Source organism: Topomyia yanbarensis, chromosome 1 (assembly GCF_030247195.1).
Source record: "Topomyia yanbarensis strain Yona2022 chromosome 1, ASM3024719v1, whole genome shotgun sequence".
NCBI classification, from domain to species: Eukaryota; Metazoa; Arthropoda; class Insecta; order Diptera; family Culicidae; genus Topomyia; species Topomyia yanbarensis.
The window spans coordinates 33,751,131-33,775,366 of NC_080670.1; the positions used below are offsets into that span (position 1 = coordinate 33,751,131).

Here is a 24,236-nt window from a genome sequence, read left to right on the forward strand (position 1 = left end):
GAGTCTTGCAGAAAGGCACACACTTTCGAGATTGGTTGGAAGCTACTAACGTAGCGCATATGGTCTATTGTATGTCAGACAGAAAATAAAGATCTTTCAGGAAAGGCTTTCCTACTCATATGTATCGGTAGCAGGATATTTTTTTGTAATATTCTATTATTTTTTAAGATTTTATTGACAATAAAACAAAAGTATAAGATATCATAAACAAGATTTTTTGAGTGGTTTAGACAACCTTTAAATGGAATACGATAAACCCGTCCTACTTCATCATTCCTTCTTTTTGTCCAAGGCACTATTCATACTCTAAAAACGTGATGCAAGTATGAAGCTCGGATTATTGAATTTTAAATCTGCCAGTTTATTACTAAGTGCGGAGCACATTATGCAAATGCTGTTATGAGAAACGCAACGCAATATTTTGCTTTCGTAGCGCTCAAATATTCTGTTCAACATGTCTTATTTTGAAGATATGGATGAAAACACGAATCATCTTTCGATAGTAACGCTACATTAGCATGCCTAGGATGGTTTGAAAAACCTGCCTACCACAAAGCCACTTGCTTTCCATGCCGCCCTGAGACTCTGGGCCACATTATGCAACCAAGTCGAAACGACTTTTTCATATACAAGTTTGTATACAGAAAACCTTTCGTTTCATGACGTGGAATATCAACTCTGTTTCTGTTGTTTGTGCCAAGTCGTTCAACATTCTTCCCTTTTCAAAGACTCTTGAGGTTTGTATGGAAAAATAATAAAATATATTAAAAATCATCACGCTTTCAGATGTTTTTTCCACGCACCCTTCAACCCGATAATTGCTAATGGACTTGGCACGGTGTGTAAGTGGTTAAGGCGGTGGATCATGTGTTGGTCAACCTACTGTATATCTTTTCACATCGTGTTCATTTAAGGTTGGACAGAGAATGCGCAAAAATCGCAAAAGAAAAAGCAGTTTTTTTCCACACCGTATGTCAGATCTTCATAAAAATCAATCAGCGTATGTAGAATGTTGTTACAGTACTGCTGATTGATTTTTATGAAGATCAGACATACGGTGTGGAAAAAAATTTCGTTTTCAATTTTTACCCTTTCTCTGTCCAACCTTAAAGGACCCTTTTGGTCAATAGTTCCTGTAGAAGTTGATCTTTAGACAACCCTGTTGGCAGACCCGTGGTTAGGTGCTAATATTTTTGAATTTCTTATACAGAACAACTGTAAAAATCAATTTTCAATTTACCGGTTTTATTACACCTTCACAAATGTCGTTTGCTGTTACTTTTTGGCAAATACCTGATCCGACGGGCCAGGACAAGAACGATCGCGTTTTCCTGGGTCGATTCGTTGGCTGCTCCTACTGCGGTCCTTAATATCTAGCTAGAGAGACGAGCACAGCTTCTTGGTTGTAATATTCCTAGCGACGGTGGTGACGAACAAAAACTCCCCAAAAACCATTCCGGGATATCATCGTAGGTCACTTCCCAGGACGAACCTTTGTCTTCCCTGCATCGTTCTTCTTGGCGTTTAACTGTAAAGGAGAGCTCGTTTGGGTGATCCTTCAAATCGCTCCTGCTAGCTGTCAGTGTGCCGCATAATCAGCACTCGTTTTTGTAGCAAGCAATAATATCATTCATATATCACACATACTCACCCTAAAAACACAAACGAGACCTTTGCTTTTTTTGTTTGAGTTTCGCCATGTGTACGTTTCCGATGTTAAATTCCAGAGATGAATACTTTGGTTTGTTGGGAAAACTAGGAGAAAATGGGATATTGTTTTAAATACGGTAGTAGTTATGAAATGTATATTAACAGCAACTATATAGTCCTACAACACGAAAGTTGACTATATAGTTACTTTTCGTGTTGTAGAAATTATCAAGCAACAGCCCACTTGAAAGAAAACCATTGACATTTCATCCCGAAACTTAGCAAAATGTACCAAAACACAAATGATTTACGTCGTCCAACTTTCTTAGCATATTTTTTGGTCAAATGGGTTCAAATCAGGACACGATTCAAGGCGTTCGGAGGAGCTAATGAAACATGTACATTCTGCTTGCACCGCACTGTTGAATATCACTCTTAATGTCTTCCCAATATGAACCGTCATTTTGGCTGGTTCTAGTTACTATTTAGGTTCTAGCGACAGTTAGAATCTGTTGTGTCACTTGAGCCGGATACTAACTAGAGCCAACAAAAATTCCAACACTTTAGAAGTTGTTCAGCCACTTTCTTAACGATTTATATTGCGCACTTCCAACCAACCTGGACTCCGCACTAGTAAGTGCGGTTAGAATCCAGTTTAAAGTGTCATAAGCAATACTTTACGAGAGCTAGGTTCGTATAAACAATCAATGAACTTGTTCAAAGTTACCCCCAAAGTAAACAACTTTATAAATAAAAAATATGTGGTGAGCACCCTACGTTTTGAGCAGAATTTCAGAATTGGTAGATCTCTTGGCAATATTATTGCGGAATAATAATCTGTGGATTTTTATTTGTTAAAGTCTTCTTACCGGATGTCTTTTCTGTCAATAAACCATTTTTTCAATCATACACAAAAGTTTCTCATGGTGTGGCAAAAATTACAACGAGAGCTTCCTCAAACAAGTGTATCACTTTCACGTTGTCACTCTGTATTTTCGCATATAGAAATTAAACTAGTTTAAAAACCGGCATTAGATTTGCTCTGTATCTGCTACCTGTAACTGAGGAAATATATTGAAGTATGGTTTCTTTGGTATTTCGGATTCTCCTCATCAGTAACTAACACCAACTTAATGCTAGTTAGATAAGGCCAAACCAGCACCAAATTGGCGCTAGTAAGACACTAAAACCCAAAAAGTTACACGTCTTGAGTGAACGCTCAACAACCGTCATACGCCGAGTGGTGTCTCGCACAGAGGTTTCGTTTGCCGACGAGGAATGTGAATCGAAACCGTCTTTTGATATAAGAACCAAACGCCTGATACTATGCAAAATTCCAAAATGTGATTTTTTTTGGATAACCCCAAAATATATGATATATTAATATATTGTTAATCTAAATTTCGTCAAAAAATATTTAAAGCGTCAATCCTAGCAAAACACATGTCATCAATCGAAATTTATTCCCTTAACTCATCAATAAATCGAAAAATAAATTTCCAATAATATGTGAAATGGTACAGCGCATTAATAGGTTGTAAAACTTTTCCTATCATTTGTTCTAACGCGTTTTCAACTACCTATATAAAGTGGGCTCCTGCTGGATAGTGGATCACAGTCGCAGCTAGGATTCATCATTGAACATCGTAGCTGTTTGCTTACACGCGAGAAAGATGAGTCTTAAAGTAGCAGTTTATTGCTGCTTAGCAGCAGTTGCAGTCCTAAGTTCCGTTTCGCCGACGGAGGCAACATCTGTAGGTGTTAACATACAAACGAAATAAGTGAGATTTTTACCACGAAAGGCTTTGCATTTACAGGATCCAGAGGCGCTGTACGGATATAGCTATCAAGAATCGAATGAGAGGAAGTATGGCTATGACAGTAACAGTGACAGTGACAGCGATAGTGAGAGCGACAGTGACGAATCGATTGATGCAAAATTGACGGTGGAAGTTTCGATTACAGTGGAAGTAGGAAGTCACAGATGGGGTGATGGTGGGACAGTGCAAGATGGAGTGGAAAATGATGATGTGGATGGAGGATACAATGGAACGAGGCATGAAGGAAGCGCACAAACATTTTTTGTCGATAGTCCCTTTGAACTACCGTTTTAGCCGAAAAAATACCCGAGTTGCTGAAGCGAACAACTGCCGTTGTATTGAATGGAATAACTAGATTTTTGTAACTGAACGAACTAATTCCGTAGAATGTACGACCACTAAATATCGGAAAATAAAATGTTTTTAAAGTAGACATCTACCGTGCCCTGATGGGTGATCTGCTGTTAGAACGACGAGTGAGCATTCTATTGCATTAGTACCGACCCATAGTCATCTAATGAACGTTTGTCTCACATAAAAGAAATTACCTATAGATAGAAATATAGGAGAGGTGCAAAAAAAATTGCATTTAGTGTTTGGTAGTAGTTAGGTGCGGACGGGAAAACTCCCATACATGAGTTGGTCTGTACCTGACAGAGCCGTCAATAGGGAGCACCTAGCGACTCGATCAAATACCGCGAGATTGTAAATAGATGTGCCGCTTGTCTGTTTGAGTCTATCGATGCTTGCATTCCAAATGAGCAACATCATGTACTGGGACGGGACCTGCGGATAGATGTTTTCTTTTTTTCTGTTCATTTTATCGTTTGTCTCGCATAGCCTGGACTGGCTGCATTTGACGTTAGATTTTTTTCGTATCCGCACGTCTCGTCCGAGATCATGACTATATCGTCCGGTCAGTACACGGATAAATAAAACAACCTACAGAATAAGTTCTTTTAACTTACTTTTGAGTTGTGCGTCGCTTTCGTACTTAACGAGGGATTCGACTCAGTCGAGATCTTCCGTGGAGGAAGGTACTTTTGAGTTGTTTGTGCTATACTCAAAATTAGGTAAATTCAACTTAAATTTGAGTATAGAGGACCTACCAATGTAATTGTAATTGTAATTTTTGCCGTGGTTTAATGGAAACTTAATTTTTGCCGTGGTTAAATGGAAACTACCTTCAACACGGTTTACCTAATTTTACCTTCCTCCACGATACCCCGAGATTGAGTCAAAAGAACTCAATTTTAGGTAGTTTTTCGTTTGCGTGTACAATAAGCGGTAAACCCTATGCCATCTTTGCAACCCGCACATAGTTGAATCGTGTAGGTACAACTTGCACGCATTTCCTTACTGTGTGCAAAGTTTATCATGCGCTGCGTGAGCTGAAACTTTGCATACACGATAATGAAAATTCAATAAATTCGAGTTGTGCACACACAATTATTAGCAATGTGGTTGGAAAGGGTTGGTAGGGTGGGTTTGGATTGAGTTCAATACTGCAGGATGCGCTGTGTGTGTGCTGATTGTGAGTTTGCGAATTAGGATAAATAAATTTATTTTTATGCTTGTGTTGACGGTGTGTTTTCGACGATTTGTTGGTACACGTTTCATATTTCGAATATACATGATGCATACACACTAACCCAGCCCAAACTTGTTCAGTAATTTTTTTTGACGACTTGCTCAGTAAAGTGATATTTTTAAGGAGCTGTCAGCAAATTGTTTAAAAATTTGCAGAATAGTTTTCATTTTTTGGCGATTTTCAGTAATTTTTCGAATAATTTACTGAAACCCGCAATATTTTTCACTGAATTTATCAGTTCTTCTGTTTTTTCGGTACATAAACATTATCCAGTAAAATACTGACTGATTGTTCGGCAAAATTGAACCAACGTTACCGAACCTCGTCAAAAACTTACAAAACAGGTACAGCAAATCATCTGTCAAGTCGCCATTTTCAGAGGAAACTGCTGACTGACCAGTGTTTTTTGACGTTTGGATAGAACGGATTGCGGAGAGTTCGGTACCAAATTGTTTTAATGAATTGATTACCGAACGGTTTGCTGTTCAAAACCCCAGCAAAATTTTACTGTACCCAGTAATTTAAATTAAGTGTGTAAGGTCGGGTGAAATTCACATGCTGTTAAACACTATTGTCAATGGCTTGTAAATCTAAGAAGCTTGTTTAATTGACACATACTTTCGAAGGCTGACATGCTCCTGTGAGAGTGGGGAGAAATCTCTATGAGCAAATAGCATACTGCTTACTAACACTACTTAGTGAAATAATGATGAGAAAGATGATAAGAAAACATTGTTATGACATGGAGCCATATTGAAAAAACGAAGTTTTGTTCGTAATGCAATGCAAAGCAAATTTGCAATTTGATTTTATCGTATTTGGAAAATTAATAATTCATTTTTTCGAAAATATTCACTTGTTCTTCAACAATGTTTGGTCGCATATACTCGCCCGAGTATCGCCATTTCCGATTCCAACCAGTTTTCAATTTTCACTGCAATCCCTGCTGGTGGCTTTTGGCTTTGATGCAGATATGCAAAATCCTACCTGCAGCAGCAAGAATATGGATCATACAAACAATAGAGTAGGTACGGTTGCTTTTATATCAAGCGATGAGACTCGCATGTCGCTTACAAGCATCACAATGATGTCTGTGCTAGGAAAGTCTCGCGTAAATCATTTCGAGGTCGAATTATGATCATCGTTCAACAATTAATACAACGTACATATGTAAAACCATCTGTTTCCCAACATTTTCATAATTTTCCGGATTTTTTCAGTGGAGTACTGTCGTAACACTAAAATAAAATTGATGGCATATTTGGTCGGTGTTAAGTCAGACCGAACTAAGTCGCAAAACATAAAAAAAAATGAGATAATGATAGCACTGGATAAAGAATATCGTCAGCTATACTCGATTTCTGCCAGATTTGAAATATGTAACAAGAATTGTGGCAAAAAATAATTTCCAATCATAATGTAAAGGATGCTGCGATTCAAACTTTATACTCGTTTTTCTCGAAATCAATATTTTGTCTGACCTAACATCGACCATTTAATCTTGAATTGTACGAATTGATTGGTCGTTGAGTAATAATCCATCTAGAATTACCGCTCCAACCGGTTTGGTAATATTTCGTTACGTTGACCGACTTGTAAATTATACAATTACCTGCATCTCTCATTTCCAAGATTTAACATATGCGTTTTTATGTTTTCTTATCAATTAGCATTCTTAATCTGGTTAGTTACAGCTGCTGATTGGTGCATTATGTGTTTTTTTTGCTGTGGCGTGTGCAATCGCCTGCGTAGCCGCAAGCCGCTGAACGGTGTTCGATGGAATAGGGGGTCCGAATAACTCCGTACGCTCATTTCGCCCAAAAGTGGTGAGCGTCTTGAAAATATCTGTGTTATCATCCAAAAAAAATCATTCCATAGAATAGGAGCCTCAAGTTTTCTAAAATACTTACCTGTTATTTTTTTCACTTTTATTTGAAGCTTTAATCACGATTTTACCATTATAGTGATTTTTGTTGTGAAGATGGCAAAAAAAAAATGAAACACGTTGTATCTCCTTTCTCAAAACCAAAGAGTGAGATTTAGCTGTCAAAATTGAAGTTTTAGAATGCGGTTCAACGAATATGTACCACAGTCAGAAAGCCTTACGATTTTCTGAGAAATCGTAATCGGTCTTAATAGCCCCGGGCCCTCCTATTAAAACACAATTGTTTTGCAACCAGAATCAGATTTGACCTGTCCACGAGGAAATTATATCGTTAATATAAATATCATCAATAACAATTCAAAACGCCAATCCAAGCAAAACACATATCATCAACTCAAACTCTATTATAGTACCAATAAATTTCCAATAATATGGAAAATGGTTCAGCGCATTAATACGTTATAAAACTTTTCCTATAATTATTTCGTTCTAAGGCGTTTTCAAATACCTATATAAAGTTGGCTCCAGATAGCAAATGGGTCACATTTAGAGTTCGTCATTAAACGTCATTGCACCTGGGAAAGATGAGTCTGAAAGTAGTGGTCTACTGCTGCCTAGCAGCAGTTGCAGTTCTGAATTCCTTTCCACCGACGGAGGCAACATTTGTAGGTGTTGGCATATAAGTGAATTAGTGTATATTTTAACTACAATGCTTTTACATTTACAGGGTGTGATACAGGATATTTTTGACGCTCTGTTCGGATATAACTATGAGTATTGGGATGAGCTGGAATATGACTATGACAGTGACAGTGATAGTAATAGTGACAGTGACAGTGAAAGTGCCAGCGACAGTGAAAGTGACGAGGACAGTGATGGTGAGAAAGACGAAACGGACGATGCCAAAGTGACGGTGGAAGTTATGATTACAGTGGAAGGAGGAAGTGACGGAGGGGGTGATGCTGGAGAGAAAGACGAAGAAGGTGGGGCAGTGGCTGGAGGGAATAGTGGAGGAGAGAACGGAGGAGCGAATGATGGAGATGATGGAGGGCCGGATGGAGGGCAGGGTGGAGGGCAGGAGGGCGGGCAGAACGGAGGAATAGCTGATGGAACGGATGAAGGCACATATGATGAACCGGATGGTGGGTCTGGAGACGAAGATATGAATGAGGAGGCAGATGAAGCAGCAGGAGACGAAGAATTGGATGGAGAGGATGAATCAGAAGAGGAAGGACCAGAAGAGGAAGAACCAAAAGAAGAAGGACCAGAAGAGGAAGGACCAGAAGAGACAGGAGTAGAAGAGCAAGAACCAGAAGAAGAAGGACCAGAAGAAGCAGGACCAGAAGAGGCAGGACCAGAGCCGGGAGATGATGGTCCAGGAGAGGGAGCGCCAGTTGAGGGAGGAGAATAGGACGGTAGGGCTGGGGACGTTGGAAGAAGACAGTGACGTCGGGACTGTAGAATGGAGAAAGGGATCTATTATTAAAAATTTAATTTGATTCATCGGTATCTGTCACGAAATCCCACATCTATATGCTCAAATAAAAATGTTTCATCTACCATTTTGTTTTTTTATGTCAGGTAGTAGTGTGTGTGCCACCACTTTTTGTCGATCAAAATTTCCTCGTACATTTATTTCCCATTTATCACTAAATAAAAAAGAACCGGCGACTACTTTTCGGAATTTAATTTATTTACAACATTGTTTGGATTTTGCTGCCTGAGAGAAGGAGCAATTTGTATTGTTTGTGAACGAACAAACGAGTACATAGGGTAAAGTGCCTATTTTCACCATACTAAGGAGGGCGCCTCACTGATTCATTAATTACTCGGCCTACAAACAATGGAATGCGTACAAATTGACATCAACAGCTTTGCTTCGTTGTTAAGAACCAAGATAATAACATACATGTGCTGAAAACACTTAAATTCTCGTGTTTGAGCGCAACGAAAACACGAATCGAGTGCCCCTATTGTTGCGCTACCATTTGACTCAATGCGTTAAACAAAGATGGCAGACACTGCTCTAACCAACGGCTTCAAATGGGTAGCGTGATAATAGAAACATAGCGATAATGGGCTCATCACCCTATACAAACTAAAGCTTTGGAATGAAAATTCAGCAAGTGGAAATGTTGAAAGCTCAGCAATTTAATTTCAACCATTTGACAAATTCTTTTTGCTGAAAATTCAGATTTTTCAGTAATCCAGCCCATATTACTAAAAATTCAGTCACTGTGCTGTCATTTTAACAAATCAAAAATTTTGCCAAACTTTCAGTAAAAAGAATCTGTCAAAAGGTTGAAATCAAATTGCTGAGCTTTTCAGCATTTCCATCATGTTTTTGGCTATATGCATAAACTATTACACTGAGCTTCCTACTTGATAGGGGAGATTTTACTGATTTACTGATTCCTCTTGATTTATAGTGTTCAGTAGTATGTACTTGTTTGCTATTTATTGTGAAAATTTTAGTGAACGAGTAGAAAAGAACATCGTTTTTCGTTAATTATTCTAATTCCTAGAAGAGATTTGGGGAATTTACTCTTTCAAGGAAGACTCGATGTCTTCGTCCAAATTGTTGAGTGCTCTGTTACAAACAATTTATTTGGAGTTACCAATACTATTTGTATTCTGGCTCTCGATACATTCCGGGCTATTTACGAATGACTGGTTAGAGCAATTTAGTCTTGAATAGCAATCAAACTCATTTCACTAAAATTAGCTTATAAAGGTAGTAAAAAAAGAATGTTATTTAGTACTGAATTCTCACTGCATAAATAACGATTATTTACATGATAGGTAGTTACGTGAAGTTTTCAGCGAATAATAAAAGGTATTTGTTTCACACATAAAGAAAATCCTTAAGTATACTTAGTTACAAACCGAATGGTGGCCATATAAAAAGACTATATAATACATTATAATACATTTTAGATTTATTACCTCTGTAGGTAATACTTAACTATACCGTACATTCCTGTTTTGTTCCAGTAGGTAATCATCTTCGAAGCCTTTCAATTCTCTTGGTCGCTCGCAGTTGACTATCGGAAGTATTCCTATTGTGCACGTTCCTGTTCATGTCATGCAACAAGTATGATTGTTCGGTTTGAACGCCCGTGCGAATATGACAATACTCTTTGTTCCCATGGGCATTTTTCAAGGCTAGGTATTTTTTTAAATCAATGTATTGTTTATCAAGACTAGTGATTCTGATGATAAGTGAAACCGCGAAGGTGAAATTAAAATGTGTTATCCAAATCAGTTGTTTAAATTATTTGGCCTATCAAAATATTTGATTCATTTGACATGTCTAAGATTTATGGCTGTAGAAGTAACACGGTGCTACAGTGCTCTGGAATTTTTTAAATGAGTTTGTATAGGTTACAGTAGCAACACAAACCAATGTTTGAAAAATGTTTTATACCCTCAAAATCTCGATTTGAAGCAAGAAAACCATATTGTGCAATTAGCTACGTTGTCAATTTACAAGCGATTTTCGATTTTTAACAGTTTTTGAAAGAAGATAAACCTTTCCAACGGTCTGCTATATTATGTTGTTTTGTAAGAAATATTGTGCAATTTTAGCAAAACAAATCAAAAATTGATTATTTTTTGGGAATCGGTCGAAAAATGGCGGAGTTATTCAATTTTTCCAAAGTTAGGAATTCTTGCACATGGACTCTTAAGGCGGAAAATGTTGCAATGATAATCTTAGTAGCAACGTCACATTAACCCCTTAAAAGTCATGGAAAACAACTGCCAAACTGCATCTACTCAACTGTTTGCTACATGAACAACTGAGTAGATGGCAGTAGTGAGTCACCAATAATTTTTTTTTCTCGGTTATGTATCTGTTATCTATAAACTGTCTTCGTATTGAGAGTATTGACTATATTTATCGTGATCTTTAGTTTCAAAATCTGTAGTGCACTGAAAAGAGAATGATCGACACAAGAAGAATATCCGCATATTTAGTAGAAGAGATGCAGCTGTGCGCAATTTATGGTTAAACCAAACTGCTACGGTATTTATCCGATAGAAAAGGCGAACAAAGCGGCCCACAATACTATTCAATACGTAACTCTCAGCTAGACACATCTTCAATCGTTCCATCGCAACATCAATATATTGATCAATAAAATGAAAGTATCGTCAATATGCCTGCTCGTGTGGTATCCCATTAATGCACGGTCACTATACGGTTGCAGTTCTATCGTCGATTGAGCCATTGGCTATTAGTAGAAGCTATCACGTCCTCCTATATGGTTTACCGTGGATAAGCTGAGAAGAGTGACCCCATTTTTGGTGATTATGCGGAGATGATATTTTTCAAGGATTATTTGGAAAATGGCTCAACGCATTAATGGGGAGCTAAATTTGTTCTAATGTTCCGTTCTAAGGTTTTGAAATATACCTATATAAAGCGGGTTTTTGCTTGAATATGGGGAACAGTCACAGTTCGGGTTCGCCGTCGAACGTTGAAGTTGTTTGTTTACACGTTTGAAAAATGACTCTCAAAGCCACAGTTTACTGCTTTCTAGCAGCAGTTGTAATTCTGAACTCTGTTCCATCGACGGAGGCTACCTTTGTTGGTTTTAGCTTTTAACCGAACCAACTGCGATTTTAATAGCAAAACTTTTATATTTACAGGATGTGATATATGATTTATTTGAATCGCTGTTTGAAGACAGCAGTGAGGAGATGGATGAAACGATAATCAATACCAAACCGAACGCCACTGTGATGGTGATCTGTACAACGGCCTGTGATCTGAGCGTAATGTGTATTAATTGTACAACAATCAACGGGGAAGTGATGGCGCGACCGATGACATCTATGCCGTCTTCAAGCGTTCGACCAGATGAGGAACGGCCAGGGGAGGAAGAACCGGAGGACGGACAGACACAGAATAAAAAAGTAAAAGATAAAGAACCAGCAGGAGGAAGACCAGCAGGGGAAGGACCAGCAGAGCAAGGGTCAGAAGATAAAGAATCAGGAGATAAAGGACAACAGGGAGAGCCAGGAAAGGGAGGTGTAGGAAATGAAGAGGCAGCAGGTGAAAATGTGCCAGAGAAAGAGACAACAGAGCAAGATTCAGCAGGGGCAGAGACAACAGAGCAAGATTCAGCAGGGGCAGAGACAACAGTGGCTCCCTAGTAACAATTGTGGTTTTATGATAGTTTTATAGCCACTGATAAAACATAGATTGCACAGATAGCGTGCTGTAAAACTTCAATTGTTACTTGGGATGGGTGATCAGAGGGGTCAGCAAAATGAAATGCGAGCAGAGGGAGGGTCGCTACGAGAGGAAGGGCTACGAGCAGGATGACGAGCACAGGAAGAACCAAGAAAGGAAGAGGTCGAAGGATAGGGTGCAAATAACATAAAGGTATTAAATCGACATACCTCCAAGTTCGAAATCGTATTATGAGTATCAGTATCCCAAAACCTAAACATAAAATATAATTTGCCACTGCAACGGTGGCTTCATTGAACTCGCCGGAAGTCGCTTCAATATCTACTTTCGAAAGGGATTCATAGGCGTGCGCATCCCCTTCCACAATTCTATAATGTGGGAGGGTGTAATTGTACTTGAAATAATGTAATACTAAGGTATGATTGTCGTAATGGTATTTTTTACGAATTTGTTGTTTTGCGGCATATTATCAATTTAAAGAAACGATTATTTAGAGCAAATCAGTTAAGGACAGAACGAAAAATTAGACTAGGTAGTATTTCATTTTAATTTTTAACTGATGGTTCTAGAGTACTTATTCGTCTCTATCTTGTATATACTTCGTTTCCCTTGGCCCTCCATTTGCCAAACAAATATTTTCAGTTGGTTATTGACACTAACGAAAATTTTAATTTACATCCGAAGCTCATAAACTTATATCTCGAAACAAGCTTAGAACGACAATTAAGGGGAGGTTAATTTTCGTTCCTCGCCAGCCACAAATGTGGTAATCGCCTGTGGTTGTGGTGGTGTTGAAAACTGTGTGTTGGGTTTGATTTTTGTATAGAAGTTGACCATAGTGGTTGGTCTGATCACAATACTAACACGAAATTATATATCATTATTAAACTCAAAGCATTGTGTTTTATACAACAAGGTCAGATTGGAAACTAAAACAGTATTGGAAGAATCCGGGGGTGATATCTCCATTTTTCCTTCGTAACGGATTCCATTTCTCCGAAATTAATTTAGTGGCTATATCACAAGTACATAATGCAAGATAGTTTGGCATTTCCGTTTACTTATATAGTCTTCTTGATAAGTAAGTCGCCCAACGCAAATACATGTTGAATGATATCAATAAGCCACACGTTGGTACGATTAAACTAGACTACTTCTGTAAGCCTAAGCTCCATTTTCGTCTCCAGTAAATGTTCCAACTCGCGAATACCAATGCGGATACACCTAAAATCAAAGACCGCCATATTCGATTGAAATTGGGCTCATTTCAGCTGAGATTTACTCGTCTCTACTTGTTACGTAGGTTTATAGGTAATGCACACTAGATTGAAGTAGGGTAATGAACCTCTTTTCGCCCTATTTCTTTAACCAGCCTTCTCCTTTTGAAACCGTTTGTTATACCAGCGTCTGCTGGCTTTGTTTAACATATTGGTTCAAATGCTGGAGGGATAATTAGGGCATTCGATTCCAGTTTTCGTTGCGCTCGAACAGAAATATTTCACCATGTTCAGGCATTTTTTATTAAAACATTGGTTCTTGGGAAAGAAGCAATGATGCTTTTTTATTGCATATTTATGTCAAAATTTCCTCCCTGAAACACGCCATTTCCAAAAAATTTTTTTTGTAATATGGTATAAATTTTTTGGTTGATTTTTATATGGAAAAAGTAAAAAAAACATGAAAAAGTAAGCTTACTCTATTCGCAGGGTTCTAGAGTACTACGGATCAAACCTTCTTATCTTTCTTATATGTGATCTATACATTGGAAATAGTACCTTCTCGTGCATTTTGGTTTGTAACTTTCATCCTTAAACGTAGCTGAATCGGGCGCAAAAAAGTAAAAATGTTCAATAACTTTTAAACGAATGACTATATTTACATGCAGTTTTCAATAATATTGTGTGGCTTAATGCCTCCATATTTGTCTTGAACAATGTTTGCATGAAAGGTTACAATGGAAAAAGGATATAACAAAAAAACTAAATTTAAGGGGGTTTTCATAGAAAACGCTTTATTAATCGATTACCTTTAGTCCTATAAGTCCAAGTTCGTCAGAAAAATTATTTATTACGAGCATTTCTAAAACTTTGTGCCTTGCCTAATTTAAATCTTCATCGGATTGTGGGGAATATTCATATAAATAATTCCTCCAAAGACAGTATACATAATATTGAATATATTCGATGGATTGGACTCTAGTGAATTATGTTCGCGTTTTTTTGGTGTTTCAGACCACTGTGACCATGTAACACATCTACACGTTTCATATGGAATGCACGAACAACTCTAACAACATTAATTTTGTTTTTGGTGTTAGCTAAAAATACGTTGCATGTTAGTCATAAAACTGTACTGCTAAAATAATTAAAAAATGCACACTTCAAATCCATCTTTTCCGATGTGTTCGAGCCTGAAACGTGACAAAACTTTAACATAATTATCCTGACGATCACAACACCATATCAATTGGCTTCCGTCTGGTGTCTTTATCTCCGCCTAACTATGATTATATTGACTATAAGACTGACTCACATTTAGTCTTTATCCCAAGGATCATCCGGAAATGGTTCAATGCATTAATAGGTTGTAAAACTTGCCCTTTAGTCGGTTCTCAAGTGTACCTATCCAAATACCTATATAAAGTGGGATTCTGCTTGAAAGTAGAGCACATTCCTATTTAGGGTTCGTTGTCAAGCGTTCAAGTTGTTTGGTAACACGTAATAAAGATGGTTCTAAAGGTGGCAGTTTACTCTTGTCTAGCAGCGATTGTAATCCTGCGTTCTGCTCCACCGACTGAAGCAACATTTGTAGGCGTTGGGTTTTAACCGAACTAGCTGAGATTATAATGGTACACCTTTATATTTACAGGATGTGATATATGATTTGATTAACTCGTTGTTCGGAGATAGCAGTGAGGAGATGGAAAATACAATAATTAATACCAAACCGAACGCCACAGTGATGGTGGTCTGTACAACGGCCTGTAATCTGCACGTAATGTGTGTAAATTGTACAGAAATCAAGGGAGAAGCTATGACTCTCCCTGTTACATCTGCGATGAAACACCAGGGAGAAAATAAGAAGCCTACGACAGGTAGGAAGCCTAACGGAGATAAGAAACCCGTAGGAGATAATAAGAATCCCACGGGAGATAAGATGCCGTTGGCACATAAGAAACCCACAAGAGCTAAAAACCAAAATCCTAAGAATGTTGAGCTGATGGGTTAAAATATACCGTATGCAGCCGCCAGTCGAACCACCCGGAATTTGATTCGAAACCCTGAACGGTTTCTCCGAGTGATTAGTTTAGATCCTTATTTGGTTTTTGAGTGACAGGTACTCATATTTTGACATTCTCATTCTTAACTCAAATCTGAGTGAACGAGAATAACTCACTATGTGAATACATGTACTTTTAACGAAATGTAGTTATTATGAACAAGCGTGTATTTCAAATATAGCATAAAACTGCGTAAAATTGTCTTGTTCAGTTATTCTTTTTTATTTATTTTATTCAATTTGTTAGTTTGAGTCAGTTTAATTTCTTCTTAGTTTTCATTTTATATTGCGGAATAACCATTTTATTACCTAGATTTTATGGTCATCCATATAAAAATATTGGTCCATAATACCATTGATCCGACAAATTGGACATATTCCGTATTAACATAAACTACCCTCAACTATAATATTATGAGTCCCCCATGTTGGAATGCAATGTGACTAACATTCAAATTTTTGAAGTAGAATACTTCGAACGTTTCAATATGGGGGTCCCTTTTCAAAAATTTCTGCTGAGATATTTTCCCAGTATTCAAATGCGAATAGCTTTCCTTGTATTGATCGAAAACGCTATATGTTTGCACTATCTGATCGGAAATATGTGCACGTATATTGTATTTGATCCCGTAAAATGTACGTCTATTATAGGAAACGAAAATACTGTAATTTGTAAAGGTGGTAATTATCTGCGCTGATTGGTCCATACAATTCAACCAAGCAGCGAGCGTTGCTAGGACTGCCTCTTTTTTATCAAATGAACTTCGCCAGGTATAAAAACAGCACATAAGAGAAAATTCGGCAGTTTGCTTTCTGACCTGGAATATATTCAATGACTGCCACCAGGCATCATTCCATCCAATGATGCATAGGCGTGGCGTGCATACAATGATCAGCACACATCGCAGAAAAAGCAGAACGCTCTTTTTTCGGAGTTCAATACGCGGAATGCAAGTGTGCGCGTACGACGGGGTAGTTGAATGCGAAAGACCCGCTCTCCTGCTCTTTAAATTATGCGTGGCGGGCTCAGATAAATTCATCATTTGGTTAATATTCTTTTGGCAAGCAGTAGTACGATTAACGATGACGATTTTATTAACATTAATTGTTGTGTTGTGTTGGCTTATTGGGTACACTGAAACCTCCATTTACGAACTCTTTTTTACGTAATATTCGATTTACGTAACTTTTTTTACGAACTAAATTCGAAATAACGAACTCTTTTTGGAAAGTTTGAGCTCGTACATTACAGCATGAAGTTATATACTTATGTATTCTTAGTTGATTGTTACTAATATAAGTTGGGTATTTTCGGAATGGGGTTGACGAGTGCCTGACGGAAATCGATGTCTTGAGCCATTTTGGATTCCAAGATGGCGTCTTCCGGTTTAGATAAATTCTCTATAACCTCAACAATATGGGTATTTTCGGAATGGCGTTGACGAGTGCATGACGGAAATCGATGTCTTGAGCCATTTTGGAATCCAAGATGGCGACTTCTGGTTTAGATAAATTCTCTATAAGCTCAACAATATGGGTATTTTCGGAATGGGGTTGACGAGTTCATGGCGGAAATCGATGTCTTGAGCCATTTTGGAATCCAATATGGCGACTTCCGGTTTAGATAAATTTTCTATGACCTCAACAATTTGGGTGTTTTCGGAATGGGGTTGATAAGTGCATGACGGAAATCGATGTCTTGAACTATTTTGGAATCCAATTCTCTATAACCTCAAAAATATGGGTATTTTCAGGGTATGGTTGACAAGTGAATGACGGAAATAGAACCCATATTGTTCGTTATCAAGAATATTGCTCAAACGGCAATCGTCATATTGAACTTAGAAAAGGTTTCAATTGTTCATTTTCAGTATCTACCTGTCAAGCCCGTACCAAAAATACCCTTATTGTTAGGGTTATCGAGAATATTGCTCAACCGGAAGTCGCCATCTTGGATTTCAAAACGGTTCCAATTGTCCATTTTCAGCATCTACTTGTCAAGCCTGTTCCAAAAATACCCATATTGTCTGGGTTATTGAGAATATTGCTCAACCGGAAGTCGCCATCTTGGATTTCAAAACGGCTCCAATTGTCCATTTTCAGCATCTGATGTAATATGTTTCTGCCGTTGATTTGATACTCGGGGCAAACTGGGACGACTTTTTACATATCATCTATGTATATACTGCTATAAACACAGTTTAATTGTATAACTGCTGCATGTATGACGGGATTTGTACATCCACATTAAGACCGGTTTATTTTATGTTCAGCTAAATGAAACTAGTAAAATGCTCCATTAAAAGTAATGTCCTGGTACCAGCGATACCAGATTTTCAGACATATCAGAGTTCTACAGACTTTTGATAGCCTCCTACAGTCGTGATTAGAAATCTACAGACTTTTAAAAGAGTAATAGTATTTAGCAAAATTGTACTAGAATAACTGTATTCGACTATGAGTGATTCTTTCATTAATAGTGTTCTAATTTCAATCTATTTTTAAATTAATATTCTAGTGTAACTAGGATTTACACAACCATCTAGAGACATTCACAGACATTTTAATCATGTTGAAGAACAGATATTTCATAAAAACATGTGGCATCGCTGCCTGCCACTACATTTGTTGTTGGTTATTATCATACGTGGCAACTCCACGCTAAGAAACCTGCTTGGTGAAGGTTTGAACATATTATGTATAGGGCATTCGCCTTAACTCTCTAATGCTGACATTCCACGCGCAAATGCCCTTCTGCGGGCTCTTAACTGTAGAGTAAGTACAATTTACAGTAAGTCCAAAAACTATTTGTTATCCGATTTGGCCCTTAATTTACTGCCACTTACTGAAGTGGCCTATTTCTAAAAATATTCAGCAAGACGAATGCATTTTGATCCTACTATACATATGTGTAATGAAATATTCAATAATCAGGGCCGGTAGGTAATGTGAGTAGTAAAGATAGTACTATCCACTTGAAAATAATCGAGTTGGTAGTTACCCACTCAAAACTTTGGAACAAACTTAACATTTGAATTTTGCCACGCATGTGTCTAGGGTGCACGTTTGAAATTTTCGAGGTATGACCAAGATTCCATTTGCACAAACGCGTCACAAGTGATTTATGTGAATGTAATGCAAGCGTATGTAGAGGTAGATGGGGTAAAATACACCCCTAAGAAAATATAATCATAACTTAGCTATAGACGATCAATTGGGAGTATTTAATTAATGATATCATTTAGCCAACATGTTACTCTGAAATCACAATCGCTTTGCAAAATATTCAGGAACATGAAAAATATTCAATTTTTTAAAATCATTATAAATTGCTCTTTGAAAAATGGGCAGGGTAAAACGCACCTGTATCGAAATAACTGGTTTTTAATGCAGAAAGTAGCAAAAATTTGCAGCATTCGAATTAACAGCCTAAGTGTATTCTACTCACTTCGGTTATGTCTCTGACATTACCTACCCATCTTTTTGCCTTTCTCATATAGAAAGGTTATGCAATCACTCTGAAAAACGTCAACCTAATCCCGGCCCGGAGGGCCGAGTGTCATATCCCATTCGACTCAGTTCGTCGAGATCGGAAAAAGTCTGTATGTGTGTGTGTATGTGTGTATGTATGTGTGTATGTATGTTTGTGTGTGTGTATGTGTGTGTATGTGTGTGTTTGTGTGTGTGTATGAATGTGCGTATGTGTCAAATAATGTCACTCATTTTTCTCAGAGATGGCTGGACCGATTTGCCCAAACTTAGTCTCAAATGAAAGGTGCAACCTTCCCATCGGCTGCTATTGAATTTTGGATCGATCGGAATTCTGGTTCCGGAATTACGGGTTTCAGAGTGCGGCTACACAGAAATTTCGCTTAAAAACTATAGGAAAAATTAAAAATAGAATTTTTATTTTTGATGCTAAATGTATTCAAGGTGCATAAAACGTCGAGATTTGATGCAAACACGAAAAAAATTTGACGAAGATTCACTTTTTTGGATTTTGCACATTTTTGCCTTTCTCATATAGAAAGGTTATGCAATCACTCTGAAAAACGTCAACCTAATCCCGGCCCGGAGGGCCGAGTGTCATATCCCATTCGACTCAGTTCGTCGAGATCGGAAAAAGTCTGTATGTGTGTGTGTATGTATGTGTGTATGTGTGTGTATGTGTGTGTATGTGTGTGTGTGTATGCATGTGCGTATGTGTCAAATAATGTCACTCATTTTTCTCAGAGATGGCTGGACCGATTTGCCCAAACTTAGTCTCAAATGAAAGGTGCAACCTTCCCATCGGCTGCTATTGAATTTTGGATCGATCGGAATTCTGGTTCCGGAATTACGGGTTTCAGAGTGCGGCCACACAGAAATTTCGCATAGAAACTATAGGAAAAATTAAAAATAGAATTTTTATTTTTGATGCTAAATGTATTCAAGGTGCATAAAACGTCGAGATTTGATGCAAACACGAAAAAAATTTGACGAAGATTCACTTTTTTGGATTTTGCACATTTTTGCCTTTCTCATATAGAAAGGTTATGCAATCACTCTGAAAAACGTCAACCTAATCCCGGCCAAATTTTTTTTTTCGACTCGCATAAGGTTTCTGGATTTTAACAGGGGCGTAGTTGATGGTTTACGGAGAGGGGTTTTTACCCCCCCCCCAATACTGTTCACTCCCCTCCTTTAAAAATCTCCTTAAATCACCCCTCAGACCACCACCTCATACCCCTCCCTTTCAACCCCATCATCTTTAAACCAGCACTATATTACAAAGCATACCAATTTAAGCTGGGGAGTCGTTCATTCATGGGACTTTCGCCCTCCTCACATACCCATCCCCGCATGACAAAATGAGTTAGCAAGCAGATAACATTGATCTAATGCTGATTAGGCTAATGGAGTATGATATTTTTTTGTTTCAAGTGTTTCACCGTCGACACGTAGCTCATCAAGTTCGTGGCTGGCATGCCATTGTGTATAAGTGCAAAGTGTACTAAGAATGTAATGGACATTTCCACAATTATGTTGAACATAAAAAGCCTCCGTGCCACAGTTTAGAGAAATGAGAAAGGCACAATTGCACCGCTAGGTGGATTAAAACAGGTTTTTTCAACTTCGAATCAATCATTTCACATAATACCTTTGTCTCATCCGAATGTCGTATTTGATTTTTAATTTTCGCAATCGACCTACGTCAGTTGCTCTTTAACGGATTACAGTCCTGTACTGGTATAGTCCCAAGTAGCATTTCTAGTTTTATAGCACACTACAAGTGCATTCTAAGTTTTAAGAAGGGTTTCAAGAGTACTATAAAACCTCAATTGTTACTAGGGAGGACTATCTGTGGCTCCTATCAACAAATTTATTCTCCACAAAGCCTTCTATGGGAAGTACTGGATGACTGATTATTCCATCTCATCCTTGATCTTCGCTGCTGATTTGCGACTATTCATAGTGGAAAGTCGTTCAGTAAGAGTATCATGAATGGCGGAAGTTTTTCTGGGAGTCCAGGTGTTACTCTGTGCTTTCGGTAAACGACGAACATTGAAAAAATGCTTTCGGTCTTTCTAGAAGATTGGTTTTTAATGGAAATTTTGATGTTTTTTTCTAAGTTGAGTGTATAAACAATAGTATTTAAACTGAAAAAAGGGATATAGTGAAATACTGATCAGAATACGAATATGGTTCTATTTTTATTTCGTGTTGTTTTGATGACATCACGGTCAAAAAGACAACTCTATGACATCACTTTAATCATAACGTGGAGGTTAGCGTAGCATAAAGAAATAGTATCACCATAGTGGGTTTGGTCTTATTGTTTTGTTCGTAAAGGCCTATTTAAGGCCTAATTACACCCTCGGTGAAAATGAACGTGAACTCGATGCGCACCAAATTGTTTGTTTCCAATATCTCACTTTTTAGTGCATAGAAATTGATGAAACTGGAACTAAACTATAATACATTAATATACTTGTCGCCTACATGCACAATTATTCGATATAGTGCAATAATATTTATATTCCTCGATCATTTTAAATATTCCACGGTGAAATATGTTCGCAGTGGATAATACACTTGTTCGCCGGGAATGTAAACGCGACGATGAATGGAATTGATGCGGAGTGGTGAATATAAATGTCATCGCTGATCACGGCGAACGTTCGCCTTCGAATACCAGATTGCATTCTGACAAACTGTCAATTTACAGTTGAGCGTGAAATCATTGTTCGCTGATGAAACTGTTCATGGCTTCGTTCACCGTCAACAATGGAAACTTGTCCACGTTTATTTTCACGGAAAGTCTAAATAGTGCTTAACTGTAAATAAAACAACTCTATTTAGTTCTATTTATCTTTACCACCGCGGTCTACCCAATAGAAGATAAGCTCAATTGTGCAGTTGGACCATAAATTAAAATGTCACTCTGAATGATAGTAAAAATTTGCGTGTCACCCGCCTGTCACATTTGCTGTGCAACAAGAAGTGACCCTGTTTTTGACCATTATACGAAGATGTAATTTTCGAAGCATTATTTGGAAATTAGTTCGACGTATAAATGGGTTGTAAAACTTTTCTTTTGTTTCGTTCTAGTACTTATCTGTACCTAATACCTATAAAAAGTTGGTTTTTGCTTGCAAACAGGGTACAGTAACAGTTAGCATTCGTCGTCGAACGTTGAAGTTGTTTGGTTCCATATGGTAAAGATGGCTCTCAAACTCGCAGTTTACTGCGGTCTAGCTGCGATTGCAGTACTGAATTCCGTTCCATCGACGGGGGCAACATTTGTAAGTGTTGACTTATAGCCGAACAAGTTTACTGACTTTCTAAGAGCAAAATCTTACATATTTACAGGACGTGATATATGATTTGATTGAATCGCTGTTCGGAGAGAGCAGTGAGGAGATTAGCGACACGATAATCAATACCAAACCGAACGCAACCGTGATGGTAGTCTGCACAATGGCCTGTAATCTGAATGTTATGTGTATTAATTGTACAAAAATCAACGGGGAAGTTATGACACCTCCCATGACGTCCATGACAACGGCTCCACCTACCACCGCCGGGATGGTGAATGCCTCGACACAAGCGTCACCGACTACGATGCCACCGAATACTACAGCAGGTGGCGGTGGGATAGTGAATGCAACGGCACAAGTGCCACCGACTACGTTGGCTACTCCAGGTGGCGGTGGCGGTGGCAATACCGGTGGTGGTGGCGGTGGCAATACCGGTGGCGGTGGCGGTGGCAATACCGGTGGCGGTGGCAATACCGGTGGCGGTGGCGGTGGCAATACCGGTGGCGGTTAAATGAAGTATTTGAATCAAGATATAAGGGACCATTCATAAATTACGTAACGCTTTTAGAATGGGCAGGGGGGGTTGATAACTTGTGATATGTTGTGACATTTGGGGGAGAGGGAGTAAGCTAGAACGTCACGTAACATGTTTTTAGGGAGGAAAATTTATTATTTTAACGAGTTTATTACGTAATAGTGCAGGTGGAGATAAAGAAATTTGTGACTATTTGCTACTTGGGGGGAGGTGGGGTCAATTTTAGGCAATTTTTACGTTATTTAATTTATGAATGGGTTGTAACCCGAAAATCACATCTTCGACCCTTTCCGTCTTACATCATAATTACCACCTGCAACGATAGAATGTAACGAGTTCAGTGTAATTGCTGCCTCAAGTCGTTCTTTTATTTACACTATCGCAGCAATAATCGCAATTGGTGGTATTTTCGAGCAAAGCCAAAACAATTCACTCATCAGTTTGAGACTCTGATCACAACAAAAGTCATGGAAAACATCAATTAAAATCGATAGGTTCTACGATCCATTTGCAATACGCTGCGCGCGCACTTCAAACATGTGTAGACACCTCATTATTAAGCAATAAACAATAAAAATCCTTCTCTATCTTAGGCAACATAACAACTTAGTGTACCTAAGTGCTATTTATAGAAAACAAATACAATCTAAATTATCTATCTATTTAGTAATCGTTCTAATCTCAATGTTTGTGTATGTGTTGCAAGAAGCAAGATTAAGGCTCAAGTTACTTTCTTTGAGCATGTATGCGAATTGAACGCTTGGCAGAATGCGTAGGAAAAATTGTGTACAACTTTACCGCCGGTTTATCCATACCAAGCATTAATTAAACTCTAAAAGAAGAAATTTTATTAGATTGGTGGAAAAACACTTGACAGGGCGGAATGGTGCTTTTGATAAAGTGGCTGTTGTATTTTTCATTGCGCAGTTGTGTTGCGTGCCCCCGCACAGTGTGGTCCGGTCAATTCTTTTTCCGCCAACTATTTTGCATAATTTGAATCGTGATAATCTAATAAATTTTCTTCTTTTAGAGTTTAATAGATGCTTTAGATGGATAAACCGGTGAAAAGTTGAACGCATTTTCCAACGCATACTATCAAGCGTTCAATTCGTATAGACGCTCATCCAAAGTTCTTTGAACCTTAATGGGCTAAGAACAATACGCGGTAAAATAGTAGACTTACACACTTGGCAAATTTTTGCAGCATTCGGTATTTTCCACCGAAATTTTAACGGCTAAGCTAACGGTATTCAATGCGGCAAATGAACTGTTTACAGATCGTTCGGAGGTGGAATTTTCACTCATCAGATGTTTCGGATTTTTAATTAATTTGTTCTCTTTATTTTACTCTTTTTTCTCAGAGCTCATGAAAACACAGAGAACAGATATCCATGCTCTAACAAATAAATTTATAACACTTGTGTACACATTTGAATGCATATTCGTTAAAACACTAGCGACACCATACCAGCCTAT

General features: G+C 38.0%; 4 protein-coding genes across 4 annotated transcripts; all 4 read left to right on the forward strand.

Annotated features, from left to right (window-relative positions):
- Positions 1-3,277: 3,277 nt before the first annotated feature.
- On the forward strand, positions 3,278-3,903 carry LOC131677322 (uncharacterized). Its single transcript, XM_058957060.1, has 2 exons — positions 3,278-3,404; positions 3,468-3,903. The coding sequence occupies exons 1-2, from the start codon at positions 3,324-3,326 to the stop codon at positions 3,762-3,764; spliced, it is 378 nt and encodes a 125-aa protein (XP_058813043.1). The 5' UTR covers positions 3,278-3,323; the 3' UTR covers positions 3,765-3,903.
- A 3,592-nt stretch (positions 3,904-7,495) lies between these two features.
- Positions 7,496-8,501, forward strand: LOC131677320 (S-antigen protein-like). Its single transcript, XM_058957058.1, has 2 exons — positions 7,496-7,611; positions 7,674-8,501. Exons 1-2 carry the CDS (start codon positions 7,531-7,533, stop codon positions 8,355-8,357), a joined length of 765 nt encoding a protein of 254 aa, XP_058813041.1. The 5' UTR covers positions 7,496-7,530; the 3' UTR covers positions 8,358-8,501.
- A 2,899-nt stretch (positions 8,502-11,400) lies between these two features.
- Positions 11,401-12,919, forward strand: LOC131677321 (uncharacterized). The gene is made up of 2 exons (XM_058957059.1): positions 11,401-11,537; positions 11,600-12,919. Exons 1-2 carry the CDS (start codon positions 11,457-11,459, stop codon positions 12,104-12,106), a joined length of 588 nt encoding a protein of 195 aa, XP_058813042.1. The 5' UTR covers positions 11,401-11,456; the 3' UTR covers positions 12,107-12,919.
- Positions 12,920-22,104: 9,185 nt separating this feature from the next.
- Positions 22,105-22,736, forward strand: LOC131694794 (dachshund homolog 1-like). Its single transcript, XM_058983298.1, has 2 exons — positions 22,105-22,210; positions 22,278-22,736. Exons 1-2 carry the CDS (start codon positions 22,121-22,123, stop codon positions 22,734-22,736), a joined length of 549 nt encoding a protein of 182 aa, XP_058839281.1. The 5' UTR covers positions 22,105-22,120.
- Positions 22,737-24,236: the final 1,500 nt, after the last annotated feature.

What these genes read in the sequence shown, in the direction of transcription:
- LOC131677322 (XM_058957060.1), top strand. Translation starts at nt 3,324, where the DNA reads ATGAGTCTTAAAGTAGCAGTTTATTGCTGCTTAGCAGCAGTTGCAGTC. An exon ending in CGCCGACGGAGGCAACATCT is followed by an intron (nt 3,405 to 3,467) that starts GTAGGTGTTAAC and finishes TTGCATTTACAG; the next exon opens with GATCCAGAGGCGCTGTACGG.
- LOC131677320 (XM_058957058.1), top strand. Translation starts at nt 7,531, where the DNA reads ATGAGTCTGAAAGTAGTGGTCTACTGCTGCCTAGCAGCAGTTGCAGTT. An exon ending in CACCGACGGAGGCAACATTT is followed by an intron (nt 7,612 to 7,673) that starts GTAGGTGTTGGC and finishes TTACATTTACAG; the next exon opens with GGTGTGATACAGGATATTTT.
- LOC131677321 (XM_058957059.1), top strand. Translation starts at nt 11,457, where the DNA reads ATGACTCTCAAAGCCACAGTTTACTGCTTTCTAGCAGCAGTTGTAATT. An exon ending in CATCGACGGAGGCTACCTTT is followed by an intron (nt 11,538 to 11,599) that starts GTTGGTTTTAGC and finishes TTATATTTACAG; the next exon opens with GATGTGATATATGATTTATT.
- LOC131694794 (XM_058983298.1), top strand. Translation starts at nt 22,121, where the DNA reads ATGGTAAAGATGGCTCTCAAACTCGCAGTTTACTGCGGTCTAGCTGCG. An exon ending in CATCGACGGGGGCAACATTT is followed by an intron (nt 22,211 to 22,277) that starts GTAAGTGTTGAC and finishes ACATATTTACAG; the next exon opens with GACGTGATATATGATTTGAT.